This window comes from Pleurodeles waltl, chromosome 2_1 (genome assembly GCF_031143425.1).
Source record: "Pleurodeles waltl isolate 20211129_DDA chromosome 2_1, aPleWal1.hap1.20221129, whole genome shotgun sequence".
NCBI classification, from domain to species: domain Eukaryota; kingdom Metazoa; phylum Chordata; class Amphibia; order Caudata; family Salamandridae; genus Pleurodeles; species Pleurodeles waltl.
Genome location: NC_090438.1, coordinates 95,008,762 through 95,027,437, shown reverse-complemented (window position 1 = coordinate 95,027,437; position 18,676 = coordinate 95,008,762). Strand labels below are relative to the sequence as shown.

The 18,676-nt window shown below is 41.0% G+C and overlaps 1 protein-coding gene across 4 annotated transcripts in view; it reads right to left on the bottom strand.

Moving 5' to 3' along the window:
• Nucleotides 1-8,742: 8,742 nt before the first annotated feature.
• The window catches only part of ARHGEF9 (Cdc42 guanine nucleotide exchange factor 9), a 902,972-nt gene continuing 893,038 nt past the window's right edge, over nucleotides 8,743-18,676 (bottom strand). For all 4 annotated transcript variants that reach the window (XM_069210611.1, XM_069210616.1, XM_069210633.1 and 1 more), the window contains one exon: nucleotides 8,743-17,047. In XM_069210611.1, coding sequence (XP_069066712.1) covers nucleotides 16,863-17,047 — 185 coding nt within the window. In that variant the 3' untranslated portion in view covers nucleotides 8,743-16,862. The remainder of the gene's footprint in view (nucleotides 17,048-18,676) is intronic.

Here is an 18,676-nt window from a genome sequence, read left to right as displayed (position 1 = left end):
ACACTAATGGGTACAGGCCTTACCTTGCATGTTACTGGTAATGCATTATCTTAAGGCTTAATGACATGTTAAAAACTTTTCACTGTACCTACTGTGTGGGTGAAAACGCTGGGAAATTTCTGCGACATTAATTGTTTCACATCTCTTTTAGCATTTACATGTAAGATGGGCATTTCCCTGAGCACAACTGGCACATCATGATCAGGACATAGATAAATTCACAACTTGCCAAATCTCTCCATCCTACAATATCACCTTAACAGCAGCATATACTTGTGTAAGTTTCCCTGCCAAGACAGTCAAGGGATGACATGAAAATTGAGAGTAACTCTACATCTTGTTCTCCAAATACTTTAGGACTTATATCTGCCGGAATCAATCCAGTATCTTTTGGACACTTTTTTAAGAATGTGGTGCCAGCTAATATGGTGATGGGCGTACCAGAGTCTGCCATGACTGTAATTGCTCTGCCATCAATCGTTGCCTGACAAAATAGTCCAGTTTTTTTCTTTCAAGCATGAGCATGTGAGTGTCATCTATGTCTAATGCCAATAGCATATTGAAGAGGCTATTGATACATTCTTGAAACTCTCCTAAGTCATTTGAAACATTAACATTATGGATCTTCACTTTGCCTGAAGAACCTGCAGCCCCCTTACATACAGGCTTGCCAGCCTTTTGTACGAAGGGTCACGGCTGAACTAGCCCATGTAGAGTGGCCATTTAGCTCTCACCTGTGGGTGAGAATGAACATAAAAAATCAGTCAAAATTCTTCTGTGTTTTCTTCAGTAAAATGCCACATAGGTCGTAAAAGTATTTTGTGAGATAATTTTTTAAACTACTGTTATCAGTTGGTATAGCACGTGTAAACGCATGCTCAATATAACTCCAGGTAGCACATAGCTTCACATGCGAAGCTTCCCGATCCAAAATTACTTCCAACGTGGCGATGACATGCATGGAGATCACGTTGGGGCTCGCACAAGGATTCTTGGGATGACTAAGACATCTTACTGGCATTGCACAGGGTGCATTCGGCTCTGAATGGAGAAGACAATATGCACAGCAGAGATAGCGCACAGAGCCAGGATCTTGAAGGTAAACCGAGCAGGTATATCTGTTAGTGAGAGGCTGTGATGCGTGACAGCAGGATGCCGTAGGGTAACTCACAGATGCGTAGTCAGACCAGACAGAGCAAAATGGGGGTATATTTATTTCCTCAAACTCACCCCTTTGGTATAGCTGGCAGAGAATCGTCCTGTGAGTGACCTGAATTGACACAGCCTCCAACAGTTTGTCGGTGGGTTAGCTTGATTGTAATCGCAAAGGCACAATGATAAAAAGGTCGACACCACTTCTGGCACCAAATGAAGTGTAAAGACCGCTGCGTAGAACCACAATAAACATCCAGAGACAGCACGTTGAGGGAAAGTGGTTTCTTCTTTATTTTTCCAAGTATATAGCTAACCCACGACCCAAGGACATCTAGCCAGATCCAAGAACCGCAGGCAAATGAGACATGTAGTTCTAACAATTTGCCAGATGTTCCATGGAACACATATTACATCACGTTCCATGTGCATCCAATATAAGGTACACCAAACACTACAATACATACATTGAAAGTATTCTCTGAGCCTGTATCTGGGTGTTCTCATTAAAAATATTGTAAAGCAGGGATGGCCATTAAGCTTAGTTAGGAATTGCAATCATGTCTCAAAATCTTGGATGGCATTCATTCTGTTATCAAGACACCTTCTATTAGCTTGACTGGATTGTAAAACAGGGGTAGCCATTAAAACCTACGAATGTACTGTAATTAGCTCAGAATCTTAGATGACATTCATTCTCTGTTTACAGTTCTTGGCTCCTCATCTTGCTAGGCCTGCTGGTGGCCTTGGGTTCACACATGGGCATACACAGTATGGCCCTTGTCTGGTTGTCATCATTCCTGCCTCATCACAAGCAGCAAGAGAGGATAGGGAGTCTTACTTGTTAGATATGTCTCTCCCAGGAATGAGTATTTGCTCTTGGAAGAAAACTGATTCTTAAGACTTCAGAAACAGATGTCTTTGCACTGCCTAAGGTTCAACCCTATAAAACAGGATTCGACCCAGTTTGTACTTATCGGGACTGCTGATACAAGTCAGACCGCTGACAGAACTGTATAATGTTGTGGTTGGACTTGAATTTCTCTGTGGCTGCATAGATTGCCCATGTGCCTTATAAAGACAGACCTCTGTTAGGTGCCAATAAACTCAAACTATGTCTTCCACCCAATGAATCCTGCAATGTTGTTCAGTAGCATCCAGAACTGACTATGAAACTACCACCTTGGTGAGTATGCCAACTTTTTCATTTCCACTGAAGCTGCGCTTCACTGTACAGAAAACAGTTGTTTCTGGTGCCAGAAAGTTTATCATATCTCATTTGTGCTCAGTGAACTGCACTGGCTCCATCTTAAAGCCTGGATCAAATTTAAATTAGTGTGCATCTTTTTCAAAGCAATACACTTGCAAGGCCCTGGTTACTTTTGCATCACTCTCAAGTTATAATTAACATGAACAAATCTCAGAAAGTTTGCAAAATATAACCATTGAAATAAAAAAGCTGCTCCCGGAAGCAAGTATTTTTCTGAGCATCTCCTGCACTTTGTAAATCACTATCAGCATATTGAAAATGCATTTACATTAAAAATGAAAATGTACCAATATCTAAAAGAACTTGCATTCTCTTCTCTATATACAACTTTTCTCCTCTATTACTTTGAGATTGTCACTCCAACTATCTCCTATGCCCGCCTCCCAGCTTTTCCTACCTTGTTATTTTTATCCCTGGCTTCCTTTTCATATTCTCTATTTCTACTTCTTTATACTAGCTTCTGTTGACTCCCAACAGATCTTTATTCATTCCAATGTGGTTTTACTGTAGATGCTCGTCATCAGTGGTTACTCAAATGTATTGAACACTGATACACTTCCAGTCAAGTACATTTATAAAAATGCAAAGTAAATAAATAAATAGTAGTCACCTTGAATTTCACGACAGACCGGGATATACCTATCGAAAGAATATATTGTATTTGAGCCTAATGGCAGTGGAATATCCATGCTGATCAGTGGAAGCACAGAGTTATAATTCTATGACTTATAGTTATGAGATCATGATTATTGTTGGCATTCCATCAAAACAGTCTTGTCCATCAAAACAGTCTTGTTGTTCTGATATGTTAATGAGTTTCTAAAGTGCTAATACCTATACTGGTGTCCTGACACTGAGGCGGTCATTAGACCGCGGCGGCCATTCCGGCTTTCCCGCTGGGCCGGCGGGTGACCGCCAGAAGACCGCCGGCCGGCCCAGCGGGACAGCCCCTTCAACAATGAAGCCGGCTCGGAATAGAGCCGGCGGAGTTGAAGGGGTGCGACGGGTGCAGTGGCACCCGTCGCGATTTTCACTGTCTGCACAGCAGACAGTGAAAATCTTTGTGGGGCCCTGTTCGGGGGCCCCTGCACTGCCCATGCCAGTGGCGTGGGCAGTGCAGGGGCCCCATGGCACCCCTTCCCGACATCCTGGTTCTGGCGGTGGACACCGCCAGAAACAGGCTGGCGGAAAGGGGGTCGGAATCCCCATGGCGGTGCTGCAAGCAGCGCCGCCATCGCGGGTTCCCTGGGCCAGCGGGAAACCGGCGGGAAACCGCCGGCTCCCCTTTTCCGACCGCAGCTTTACCGCCGCGGTCAGAATCGCCCAGGAAGCACCGCCAGCCTGTTGGCGGTGCTTCCGCCGCACTCCGCCATGGCGGTCACGGACCGCCAAGGTCAGAATGACCCCCTGAATGTGTAAAAAACAACTTTAAAAGAAATTTTGAGAATATAACAGGTAGTTTAGTGCCTTTCAAAAACATAGTAAGCTAGAGGTTTTCCACCGTATGACCTAAAAGACTTACTGGGAATAGTAAGCCCCATATTTATGAAAAATGGTAGTGTCCCTGTGGTGTGGGTGGTGCTGTTGCTGGGAGTTGGGGCGGGCATCTTTGTGCCCATTCCATGGTGTTTCCCCATGAAAATGGGCCTACCTGCACTTTAACACCTTGGTCTGACCAGGCGATAAATAATGGAGCTAAACAGGGTCTACCTTGTTTCTGCATTGGCAGTTAAAGGAAGGGAACCCCTACCTTGCATCTCATTAGCACAAGGGGAGTTTCCTAAAAAATTGTGCTAATTGAGTTAGGTTAGCGCCACTTTAGCGCCAAAATATATGATGCTAAGGCAACGCTAACCTTCCATAATATGGACCTAAGCTTTTAGCACCTTGCAAAAACATGTCAGGAGTTTTTCGTGGCAGCCCCAGACGTGCATTCCACATTCCAGAAGCAGATACTGAGAAAGACCTTCTGCTGGGATGCACCTGCTTGAATTTCGGGACCACCAATAAAGAAGCATCTGAAGATCTTAAATTACAACTAGGGATATAATGAGAGAATTTCTTTTTAAGAAAGACAGGCCCTGAACCATAAAAATCTATGAAGAAGACACAATGATTCAAAGCTAATTTGTTTACTCACTGATAGCCAATGTGGGGAATTTAGCGCTGCTGATGCAGAGGGGTGGCAAGTGTAAGGCTAGATTTGCAGCAGCATTTTGAATCGTTGTTGGTAACATCAGGATAACCGGAATGGGCAAAACATTTTGGGCCTGATTACGACCTTGGCGGATGGGATACTCCATCACAAACATGATGGATATCATGTATGCCACATTACAAGTTCCATTATATCTTATGGAACTTGTAAAATGGCAGACGGCATATCGGTCAAGTTTGTGACAGAGTATCTCATCTGCCAAGGTCTTAATCAGGCCCTCTGTCTTACCAAAGGACTTTTTTCAATTAACATTAAACTATAAATTTATAAACTTATTATAAATAATTGTGCTATGTATTAGTATTAAATGTGTGACACGTTTCAAAATACCAATAGACATCCATTCCCTGAAGCCTGCATTGTTGACTTCTCCTGGTATTGGTGCAAATTCTGTATTAGTCCTATTGTGAATTTTATAAATAATAGTTAAACTTCCTCCAGCTTTGAAATAGTCCTTTGGATAGGCGAAACGTGTTGGCTGCTCTGGTTATCCTGATGTTACCAAGCAAGACTGTTGATAGAATGTCGACAATAAATATGTTCTCATAATATTATATTTTATTTACGATTAATGGGGTGCTTCAATTAACCAGCACTAATTTTTAAGGATTGTTTTTCAAAAATCACTCAAGTAACACTGTTGGTAGCAAGGTGTTTAAGTAGTTAGAGTATTGCTAAAAATGTCAAAAGGAAAACAACACAAGTATTCTTACTGAGAACTTTTTGACCATGTAACTTTGGCAAATACATGCCACTTCTTGTGGATGAGCAACATTATGGCCAAGATTCTCAAAGGTTTAGTGCCAGTTTATTGTTACTTTTTTAACGCTAAACCAATGCTCAACTTTTTATGGCATTCACAAAGCAACACAAATAGGTATTTGTGATGGTTTGTGTGGCAAAGTAATGCAAAGAGACGCAAAACGATGCTTTGCGTTACTTTGCGGCAAGGGGGCGTTACATGGGTGGTACATGGGTGTACCCGTGCTACCATCCATGCATTTTGATGCTAAACCCGATTCTGAAACACCAGACGATATGGTTTAGTACCAAATTTTAAAACCATAAAACAGGCGCAAAAAAAGGAGAAATATTTTCATTTTTCCCTGCTTTTCTGACTTTACGTGTGTGCTGCACTGTACAGAACACATACAAAGTGGGGAAAGTATTTGCACCTGCTAGGCATAGTTTCTTGTACAGGAAGGGTCCCCTTCCTGTACAAAACCTATGCTGGACTCACATCCACACTCTAGCACTATGGCGCTAAGGTGTGTGTGGCGCACGCCAGTTGAAAACAGCGCATGCACTAGGGGAAGGGGAGGAGAGTGCCATTTCTATGAGCATGTGGTGCTCTCCTTGTCATGCAACGCAGTGGAGCACCTTTGGGTGCTGCACTGCCTTCCATGTCACCTACCAGAATCTGGGCCTATATTTTCTCGACAGTGGGATATCAACCAGGAAAACACCTTCTGCTATGGAAAAAAGAACAGTGGTGTTTATTTGTGTCTAATGTCTGCCATTCTACTATTAACCGTATCTTGAAAAACAGATGTCCGGGCACTCATGAATCGAAGCTCAATCCTTCATATATGTTTATAGTCCAAGCTTATCGTTTAGTGCAAATAGCATCAAATTATCAGTCGGACCGGGATTCGTGGGAAAAAATCCCTCAATTTAATCTTGAGATAGGAATTCCATCAGAGCTACAATAGCCGTCCTTGGAACCAATATCTTTATTACAACAACAGCCAACACGTGTTTCGTCCTATGAGATAATCACTCTCAAAGACTTCATCAGGGCTGTAAGAAATGTAAACAATGACTACAATTATAATATGCACTACTCACAATGTAAGATTCAACCTCTGTCACCCTGATATTTGTGATGGAATGGCTATTAAAATTTGTGACTTTAGGTGACATGAAAATAACTTATAAAAACAGAAGGCCACCATTACAAAACTAATAATCCATACCACGAATCAAAATGTCTCCAAGATAACTTGAAATCAAATTTACAAAGGGGGGTAACACGTGATCAAACAAGTGTCATGACATAAATGTGCATGTCCTCAAAATTAGAAAATGTTAAAACCGTCCCAAGTGATCAAAAACTGAAAAGTAAAAAGTGAAAAGCACACCAAGTAATGCCAAATATACCCTGAGTGCCAATAGAATACACTGCCTCAAAAGATGCCCTGAGATAATAACACTTCATACCTTTCATAGAATTTCAAAAAAGCTAGTAGATCCAACTCATCAGAATTAATCTGGGTATCTAGAAAAAATAATAATGACCCACTATAAGAACCCAATTAATTGTCAAAACCGAATGTGAGAATCAATAAGTAATGACTAAGCTTAGGAAAAATCCTAAAGCCCTAGGGCCCAACATACCCTTATTACTCCATAACAAAAGCTTGCTGAATACTGAAACACCGTAGCGTGTAGAGCAACTAGAATAAAGTAAATAAAGTGAAGTTAATAAAGTAATAAGCTGCAAGCTGAAAGCTCAGCTCCATTATACAAGGCTTCTCGCTATGTTCAAGGCTAATAACATTAATCAATATACAAAAACAAACACTCACCTATCAATGAATAAATCACATTCTCAGAGGGCCGCATTCAAGTCATCATGCGGCGCTTCTGTATCCAGTTAATTAAATCAAAACCGGCAACCCGGGGGGATCTCTATTTATAGCGTCCACTCGGACGCTCCTAAATGAAAATGAAAACGGACCTACACAACAATCGGGCGGGCGCCATCTTTAAATTGTAAACCTCAAGTGAAAAATGAACTTATAACCAGCGCGGGCGCCATCTTTGAATTATAAGCCACAACTTTAATGAACTAAATATAAACTATGCCTATTCGCGGGCTGGACAAAAAGTCATAACTACCAATCCTGTGCTTATAAAATTTCAACCCAGCTGAGATTAGCAGAAAATGAAAATGAAACCGAAATAAGATAGAAACAAAATCAAAACAATTTCACATTAAAATGTAAATTGAAAGAGGACATGCTACATTTACGCCATGCACACCTCCTACTGACATAAACGTAAATCTCAGAATCAATGTAATGTACAAAGACAAAAATTTCACATACAGTAAAGTAAAAATAAAATGAGTTATAAAATGTGGGACATCAAGGCATACATAGTACATAAATCTGGAGTCAAAGTATGAAGGCAAAATCCATACGTCAAAATAAGTAAAACCATAATAAATAATGTAAAAAAGAATCTTATAGCGAAACAGATATTAGAATATGTATCATATAAAATACATATTACACAACTACATAAATCTATAACGTCTCATGTTACAAAATTCATACAATTGTCACATTAGTCCCCTAAATAATACTCCATTTCAAAATTAGTATTGAGACCCTCCTCCACCGCTCTAAGTTTTAGGATCCAGTAGCATTCCTTTTTTCTGAGGGCTAAACGATAAGCTTGGACTATAAACATATATGAAGGATTGAGCTTCGATTCATGAGTGCCTGACATCTGTTTTTCACTATTTGGTTTCCTTTGGAAACACTAGAGGAGAGAGGAAGATCCTCTTGCCAGGAGCACCATGCTAGAATTTTGGTTCACTCTTGATGTGATGATTAACTGTGAGCGCTGTTTCCTATGACTGTCTTCCCAATTGCTTTTGCTATGTGTTTATTAACTGTATCTTGTCTGTCTCCTAGAAGGTCCACCAAACATTCCAAGTAGGACTGTCATAGCTTCAATCTAATGGTGTGTGGATTCTCCTTTCACAACTTCCCTATGAGCCAAAACACAGTCAGCAGAATGGGTCTGTATTCATAATCCAGATAATTTTACTGTTTATAAATGATCAGCATATTGTTTTATATAACTTAGGGAACCAAGTGTTTTCAGTGTGATCTCAATGTTTTTAATAAATGTTTTAACAGTAAATTAAAGGATAGTAAAACACTGAAAATTCAATTTTAACATAATTTCACCACGAATTAGTCATCCTTCTATTATGCCTTGTTGCTACAATTAATAATTTAGGTGAAGTCTTATGTTATCATGCCGGAAGTGTGTTGTTTGCTTGACCACAAAGAAAAGTCACAAACAATTTGCATGGGATACCCTTTTTATTGGACTAACTTGGAGCATCATCTTCACCAGGAAAGTTAGAACAATAAAAACGCAGTGCTGACAAAAACCCAACTTGCATGTCCTTTGAAAAACACAGTGTTTGGGGCTCCCATCCATCCGAATGGAGAAAGATGCACTAAGTGCAAAGAAAGCGCACATGGTTCCTTCCACAAACATGACAACCCAGAGATGCTTTGCACCTCCAGATAGAGAACACTGGCTATGTTGCTGTTGTAAAATGATTTAAAAATACTTTAAAAACGCCTTTTCCATTTGCTATTTTATTTAACTCCATAAATATTTTTTCGTAAGGCTCGGTGTTTTCTTACAACACTTTTTTTAAAACACTTTTTTTGTTTTACACACAACTTTATAACACTTTTTTTGACTGTGTCAAACAACTTAAAAGTAAAAAAAAAAAGATTTGGCAAGTGTGGAGCAGCTGGGTAACCAGGGACATTTCTGCATACTTCTAGTAAACCCACTGAGAAATCAAGTACTTGGCTTCAGTCTGCAAATCAATACCATCTCTTATTTCTTTTTTTGACACAAGTCACCCAGAGGCTGCCTTTTCAGATTACCAAACCAGCCCGTCCTCTCCTCCTTCTCAATGAAAATAACCGCTGTGTTAGCATGCAGAACTTACAATAGCTACTAAATATTACATGTCTTTCCCTGAAAATGTAGCTGCAATAAAAAAGAGCATAAATATAACCAAAAGTAGTAAATAAAATTTAAAAAAAGCTTCCAAAAGCACAACAGTGTACTATAATTAATTAGCATTGCGATGGGGTGTTGTGTGCACATCCAAAAAACCTAAACAAACCATTTCAAATAGTTTCTTCTATGTAGTACTGTATTTACAAATGTACGATGCATCCATTTTGTTTTTTGGGGGGAGAATTTTGTGTACTTCTTCCATAGTCTTTTGCACCTGGTTTCAGAGCTCTTGAGTTTTCTAGACCAAAGGACAAATGGTTCTAGATTTGTTTGTGCAGAAGGGTCTGTACTCTATAAACCTGGGAAAAATTTGTGAAAATTGTACTGATTACTGAATGCCCGTATCTTTCTTGCGCTCCCTCTGTTATTCTTGTTTCTTCACCATCGTTTCTTTGTCTCTACTGCCTTGAATGTGGAAGTCTGGAGTGCTTCACTGACGCTCCACGAATCCTCATCTCTGTTAAACAAATCGGTCATGCCTCAGGAATTGTCGAAAGGGTGCCTGGATATCCCTCTCCTGCTCATTTAGGTAGTACACACTGGACACCCGGGCACCAGTTCCTCCTTGTACTGTGAGATGGCTTGTTACCCTGTATTCCTAACCCCTCCAGTGGTCTTCAGGACACAGTTGTGGAGTTTAACCCAAGGTTCTCAAACAAATGCCTGCATCTGCTTTCCAACAACTTTGCACTGTATAGGTCTCGGAGGTCCTGTCCTTGATTTTGGTTCTGTGCAGAAAGAAGTTTCACCTTTTGAGTCTATTGTAACAAAAAAAGAAGGGGTGAGTTTGAGTGGACACTGCACGCTCATTTCTCGTCTGGACAGCTTCTCACTTTTGAGAAGATTGGAAGTTCCCCCCACGCTCATGGAGCGAAGCAAAGGAAATGAGTGGCGGTAACAGTGGTCCTTACCAATCTGATGTGTATGTGGAGGGTCTATGATGGGCACACTGTTGTCCAACCATGCCTCGCATCCGCACCATTAGGAAGTTAAGGATAGTTTATGGAGTGCAGTCTGCAAGTTCTGAACAATGATCACTGATCTATCCCCATGTCTAAAGCTAAACAAACTCCATTTCTGGTCATGGTAAGCAACAACGCGCTATCCCACTTCAAGAAGACATTGGCAGTCATGATTGTACAAGAAGCTACGCTCAACACGTAACTGTGTTTTTGTTTTGGATCTGTGTTGCTGGCTCACTGCATCAAAAGATTCAGCAACATATGTGTTATTAGTAAACCTGTATGTTTGTTAGAAACAGTAAATGATGGCATATCTATAAAAAACAATATTTAAAGTTTCTAATGCCCCTGAAGGGATTTTCTGTCTGATACAACGGGGTGTATCCATCAACCACAAATATTATGGGAAAACAAAGCACGAAGACTGAACAAGCAAGCATTGCCCCAATTTTTCTTTTTCAGAATTTACTAGGATGCATTTTCTCACCAGTGTCACTGCCTCTAGGTCTAAGAAACTTTTTTATGTACTTCCTATGTGAAAACCCCTTACCCCCACACCCCTTAATATGTCCCTTCCTCATTTCGATGTTTGGAAATACTCCCTGCTCCTTTTACAGGAAAATATCAGCAAGTGTTTTCATGGTTGGAAACTACCTGTATGGGGCATGTGAATAACCACAAACATGAATTTGTGAATGATCACCGACTTTTGCATTGTGGTCCAACCACCCAACCTGACCTTAAAGCTATGAATGTGGCAACCTCACTACACTCGCTAGCAAAACTTTGCATTTGGAATTACAGTCTCTGAATATAAAAGTCTACTTAGGATAATTTTTTGAATTAGGCTTGTTATTTTCTATTTCGGTGCTACTTTTTTTAAACCTAAAGTCTACTTTTGTGGGTAAAATGCTTTCTGAATAGATCTTTCAGTTTTGCGACTAGGTAGGGATGTAATGCAGGCCCTGCGGCACGGGGGTGGCGGGCCCACCCTCCAGGGGCCCCCTACCATTCATGGGGCTCCATTCAACCCAAGGCCAATAAACATCTGTGAGATTTTGGAGGCTTGGGCTCCTCATCACATTTTACGGGGGGGAAGTATAATTTTACATTACGCCACTGCAATGAGTCGCTGTTTGAATCTGAAGTGCCCATGAGACAAGAAATTGCAGCCCAAACAGTGAACTGCACAGTCTCTCCTGGCATTTCGTTGCCACTTTTAAATGCATATTTGTTTTATTTCAAGATGTTTTTTACTTGTTCTTTTTAACTTTGCCAAGGTAGAAAGTGGCGTGAGGTTACCTATAGTAATAACTGCAGAGGTCAAAAGTTGTGTGACGTTACTTCCAGTGATGTTATCAAAGGTCTACAGGGCAGTGTCTTTCTTCTGCCTCTATGAATGTTGTGAAATAATGACTGTAAGATCTGCACTATACAAATATTTTTTTAAGGGAAATGTTTTTTTCATGAGATTATGTCGTATGGGCCTTATTTGTGACTAAAAAAATCAATTCCATTGAAGTTCTCCCATCATAAAATGTGACTATGGTTTAGCATTTTCAGTTGAGTATTGGTAAGGTAATGATTCCTAATGTCTATAGATTCTAGGTCACCAGCCATTTGTATCTGGCGGGCTCCAAGTGGGTCTCATGGGAGCTGGCAGGCTGTAGAGATGTCTCCACCCATAGAGATTTATACCATCTTGGCTGTGTTTACAGAAGAAGGATGAGGTCAAAAAGACTCATGCTAGTCTGAGTGAGTTGTGTAGTGTGTAGACACAATTGATGCTGGTGCAAGGGACCTATCAGGTCCCAATAAGAGTGGAGAGACGGTGGTCGAGGAAAGAAGACCTCAGCGATCCACTTGTTTGTATATGTAGTTCGTAGTCCGTGATAGGTTGGTCTGGGTGGCGAGTTGATTACAACTGTCAGACTATTGCTTAGACCTGCATTGCTAAATCTGTCTAAATGGCACCTTGTAGAGAAAAGTGCTGTATAAACACTACATTACGTTCTCATAGGCAGTGTAGTTTTTCAGACTGGATCTTGGGTATGTGACGACATACGCAGTGGTCACCCCTCTTCCTAAAGAGCTGAACCCACCTCCCACCTCCTCACCCTGGCTGCACTGCTAGAGAGGGTCTGCCACCACAATCCACTAGACCAAGGGTCAGTGCAGGCCTCGAGAAGCTAAGCTGACTCCATGACTTTTGATAGCTGCCTATTAAGAAAAACTTTTGGTCATGAAGAGTCATCTTAACTTGGCAAAGGCTGGGAGCTGCCCTGCAACTTTCCTTTGTCAAGCAATTTGTCGGCCCCTTTTCAAACATTTTGGCTTCTTCCCCACCACAGGCCTAGTCACGTTTACTGTTCAGACACTGCATCAAACCTTTGGGAGATGTTATGCCACTCTAAAATCACCACTTCCAAGGCAATTAATAATTTTAAATGAGCAGTACTTTTGACTGATTAAATGCAAATAACCTTAGGATTCAAAACAAAATCATTTGCTGTTGATAGGGGTGTGCAAAATATTTTTGTCACCAGGTCCTATTATTTTTTGCCCTTTCCTTCCCTTGGACAAAGATTTTTCCACATTTGGAGATAACACTCACTTTAATCAAATACAGATAAACTGAAAATGTATGCAAAATTGTTCTTTGCAGGACCACTTTTAGAGGAGCTTTTCCATACACAATGAGCTTGAGCAAGAGCACAGCACCAACAGGTATTTTTACTGATGTTTGCACATGTGCTCATGCGGTGCAACCAGTTTTGTGCTGCACTTCTTGTCTTTTTCAATCTAAAATAACTGGACGCTGCCTTCTGCCAGCAAAAAACTTTAATAAATATACCCCAACTCTTTTTCCTAAACTATATGGGCACTATTGTACTCAGTTTTAGGGGAGCGGAGGGATAATTTATATTTAAATATATACATATTTGGGGAGTATTTAAAGAAACAACTCGTGTGCACCTATGTATGTGTATTTCAACAACTGTAAGGCCGAAGGTAAAGTTCGTACAGATGTTTATTTTAATTATTTGTTTTTAGCAGTTTAAAAGGAATACCAGCCCCAAACCCGGTCTGAAACATTTGCATGGCTTGAAAGAAGTTGAGAGAGGATGGTTTATTTAATGCCGTCTAAAAAGGAGTTTGTGAGTGTACCTGGCCAGGGGACTACTTCAGGCTGTGTTTCAAGAGGTAGTCTTTTCCTAGTTGAAAACAGAACCAGATTTCCTTTGTTAGGTTCCCCTTTCCCAGACTAATTTCGATCTACAGTGCCTCAAAGTGCTTAAAGTATAAATACTCAATTTAAAGGGTACATGAGTTCCTTAACTTTGGATTATACACAATACCCTGTTGTTGGCAACTATGCAAGTTTGAGCCTCTGTTTTGATGCCCTTCCCATGGTCAAACGTTTGGGATGTGAGCCAGTAACCTGTTAGTAAAAGGATGTTCCTTACACCACAGCACCAAAGCCTACAAGTTGGGCTTGACTTGATTGTGGCGTTAATGGTCCTCAGTGCACTTCCCTCTGCAAGGCCAGTGCCGTAAAGTGCATGGATGCTTGGAATGTTTTCATGAGAGAAGAGAGAGAAATGGTGATGATAGCGTCATCTTCCAGCACTGATGCATGGTGGGACTATCTCAGGCAATGGTGGCTCAGTTAAATGAGCCCATATCTTCATTAGAACATGAAGTTATGTTTCCCGTCAATGGCCCCTACAACCTTCCACTTTTCTGATGACCTACTCAGTACTACTAATAACTTACTCCATGCCTACATAGTCAACAAATGGCTGGACCAATGAACTTTTTTAACGATTTCTTTTTTCAAAGTATGACTTTGCATTTTTAATGCTCAAGCATCCTATCCAGCAAGACTTTACACCCTTAAGAGGTCTAAGATGGAGAGTGGATAATATATGTGCTGCCATCTTGGACACAGAAGGGTTTCAACCTACTTTTTAATGTTACAGGAGCAGATTAAATGTTACTAACCCAGGGTCGAGCAGGTTTTTAAAATAAGTTCAGGTGACCCCCCAGTTATGCATGAAAATGGACGCATGTTATACTTAGCAGGTGAAGAGAGGGTGTAATCTAGCTTTGGAATCAAGGAACCCAAGTCAACATGGTCAATATGGTCAATGTGAACTGCATTCTAAGAGCTAACGAGAAAATATATTCTAAAGAGGAACACGGGTGCATTTCTTTACACATCTACCTGACAGCCTCCCCGGAGACCTTATATTGCTTATTCCCAGACAGTGTGAGATTTAGAAATTACCTTGAAAGTTAGGATGCTTTGTGCCTGACAAGGTGGAAGTAAGGCTATCCTTGCACCTCTCACCAGCATGTTTGATTTTATGGGCGTAAGACTATCAGTGGCTTGGAACACCACTACATCAGAGAGACTGAAGCTGACCACACCCGTGTTCCCAAATTTCAGATTTAATTTCACTGTTGCATTAAAATTAAATAACTAGATGTTTCGAAATGCTTCAGGTTATAGCATTTAATGTACTTCTATGTGTACACGTCACCACAAATCTGGGTGCCCGTTAACTGTAGCTTAGGGAGATCCAAATTCTGTGATGCTTTGCAAGCTTTTAGGGAAGAGACAGCATTGCTGGATTTCATGCAGGTTTTGTGAGACTTTCAGGAACATGCTCTGGGTACTTTAGTTGCTCTCTCTGGTTTATGGCACTTTTAAAGACCTTGGTGCCAGGCTTTTGTGCTCTTCATCATCGGTACACAGTGCCCGCTCTCCGTGATGTACAACATGAGGATGACCTACACATCAGAAAAGCAATGCCACCGAAGGCGGTTTCCAAACATTATGTTAGGCGTTGCCTCTAAATACAAGGTGCTCACTCTTTAGCCAGAAAACAATATAACATAGCAAACAATCAGTAGGATGACATTAAAATGTTGTGCGTAATGACAATAGAGTAAGTGGATTTGGCCTGTCGGAAAAATTATACGACCGGAAAAAGAGACAAAGCTTCCATGCAGTGAAGAATGAAACTTGGGATGGTTTTCTAAAGAAGATAATGTTGTTAGGAAGGAAAAAAAAATATTTAGAGCTTCCTCTGTGTAGAATCAGATCTAAGACGCTTATGTTTATCACATTTTGTTAGTACTCTTGCTTTCATGCCCATGACAATCTCAGCAGGCTCTTGCTTGTTATTTGAGGTGATAAGAGTCGATGTACTGATGGTGCAGCCATTTACCTCTGCGAATGAATATCAATGTGTTAGGAAAACAGCATCCCGGCGACTTTGTCCCCATTGCTGCATCTCCTTCAATTGGAGAACCAAACCTAACATTGTTCCCTATCAGCTGATTTACCAATTCCTGCATGCCCCTAACAGAGAATAAGCAGGCAAACCTATCATCGGATCCAAAAGAGACAGGCGTGGTCTAGACAGATATTGTGCAGGAGAGGGCAGTTTGTTTATGGAATGGTGGTCTTTCAACGTTGGCAATGATTAAATTTTGCTAAAAAAAAATAAAGAATTGGAATAAAACATCATTTAAAAATAACGTAGAGTGATTGTTGCAGAAAAGATAATTCTCTTTAAGGGCTCCTAAAAATCCATATTGGGGGTTCAGGGTTATCTCGATTTACTCCAGGATGTCGTGCGTGGAAGAAGATGCCGGTCTTCTGGAATATGCCAGCAATCGATCTAACAGAAGTAGAAATAACCTGTCACAGAATAAAGGTTTGACACCCCCTGTTTTCCCAAGAACATCTAAAAAACAGTAAAAGCAAGAGAAGTACAGTACTTAGCAGTATCACAGTGCACTACAGAGCACACTCAGACTGACACGACTGAAAATAGAGAAATGTTGATTCGCCTACTCAAGGCCTTGAATGTTCTAGAGGTTTTCTTGCTTGTTTGTCCCCATCCAGGGAGGAAAATAAACCTTAGCCCACCTCTCCCGCCCATTAATCCTCTCGCTTTCCCTTTCAAAGAAGGAAAAGGCAAAACCTCAAAAAATACCTCTCAAATGATGTGGCTTATGTGTAGAAGTTCAGTAGAGCACCAAAAACCCAAAACTCAAGTAAAAGGGAATCCAGGGGAGAGTCAAAATGAGCTGAGTGAAGTCGATATCCAGGAAACAAAAGACGAACCAAAGAGCACTCTAACAGGGCAGCAGATGTGTTTGAAGTCCTTTAAGCTTCTGAGTTGCCGGGCTGACTTATCACTTTTCCAAAAGGAAAAACAAAAACAAAAAATAAAACAGCGACGACGAAAAAAGTTTTTGTTTGTTTGGTTTTTTTTGGTCCTTCCGTATTTTAGTTGCAACAGTGCTTCTCCGAAAAAAAGGTCCATCTATAAATATAATTTTCTTTTTTTATTTTTAAATTCTCCTCTCAATATATATATATCTATATATCTATATATTATTTTTTGAATGGCGTTAACCTGCTGAAGTTTTGCCAGAACGGGGACTGGCTTCGTTTGGGTTCGTTGAACTCGAAGACCTGGGCTTGGGTGAATCCATCCGTTACCATGTATTGTCCATGTATTGTCCCTGGTTCCTGGGGTGGTGGGTAGGCAGGAGGAACGGTCTTCGGGTAGCTGACACCTGAGAGGAAAAAGGGATCAATTAGCCTCATTTGAGTTAAGTGACAATTCAGCACAATTTCACACTGTCTCTTAGGACTTACCAAGTCTCAATTGCACAAAGGGCGTTTGCTGTACAATGCAAAGTATAGGATCTCGAAAATGACTATAGTTTGATAAGGGGTCCGTTCACTTATGAAAAGTAGAGATTTTAGATAACCTATGTCAGGGACCCTCCGGCATCCTCCTAATGTGAAAATGAGTTGAGGTCATGTTATTTAATGCAGTGCACAAATTGGCAAATTCTCTGTGGCAGAACTCTACAAGAATGTATGCAAGCTGGTTTTACCATGCAGACAAGCTTTCTGAAGGTTCAACCAAAGCTAGGCCAGTGGCCAGGATTGTTTCAGACACTTTTCTGCTTATTATAAAAGACCTCTGGAACCGAAGAGACCTGATAAGGTCTTCATTACCAGACAAAAAAATCAATGTCAATTGAGGGTCTCACAACTAATAAAAAAATCCCTGCCCCACCTAATGACAATATGTGTGTGCCATATTTACAATACGGTGCACCATGGCACACGTTCGGCCAAAAGCGTCAGAATTTTTGATGCTATTGTGGTGCTTTGCGAGACTAGCGTCAAACATTTTGACGCTAGTAGAGCCAAGAGCAAGGAGACCCATAGGTTAATATGCGTGTGTCATTGTAACACCTGCTATGAGCAGGCGTTAAAAATGACGTCAAAAATGGTGCAGTCGAATCTTGTAGATTTCACTGCTCCATTTTTGCGGCCTCCTAACGCCGGAACGCACCCCTTGCATACACTATGCCTGATGCAGGCATAATGTGGTGCAAGGGGTCACAAAGTGGCGCAATACATGCACTGCGCCACTTTGTTAATATGGTGCATTAAAAGTTGCCTCCTTGAGCTACATTAACGTAAAAAAATGACGCTACTGTGGCGCTAGGTCCTTGTAAATCCGGCCCTAACATTTTAAGCAAGAGCCTTTTGCACGCCTGAAGCCAAGACGCTGGTTGATGCCCTGCAAGATTGTTCTTGAGTATTTATTGCTTGTTTATACACTAACAAGTAGTTGGCATCTCTGAGTAAGAAGCTTAGGAATGCCAACCCTTAAGATATTAAAACGTCTGTCCTTTGTGTAAGGGCTCTATAAATTGTGGGTGTACGACAATGAGACAGAAGGGTGCTCTACATGAAGGACTTATGTGACTGGTGAAACTGAGCTCTGATCATGAAGAGGGACAATACGGAATCTGCATGTGGGTGTACTTTGTAAAGTTCAGTCCATACAATTCTCTGCTTCACAACATAAGGCAGGTGTGTATAGCTATGCACATAGGGGGTAATCAGTGCTTAATTTGTGCTTGTTGTTTCCGGTGCTGAGCATCGGCACTTATTTTTGAGGGCCGGTGCTTATTCTTCTGCCTAAAGCATTTGCTGCGAGCAAAAGACGCATATGGGAAAGACAAAAGAAGAGAAAAACGAAAAAGCGTCAAAAAGGGAGAATGTAGAAAACAGCAAGAGTGAGCTAAAGGGCCAGGGAGTGGCTGCAAATGGATTAAAGAGGCCCGAGATGGCTTCAGGGTTACGATGCCTCAGTATTCCCACATTTAATTGCAGCAGCC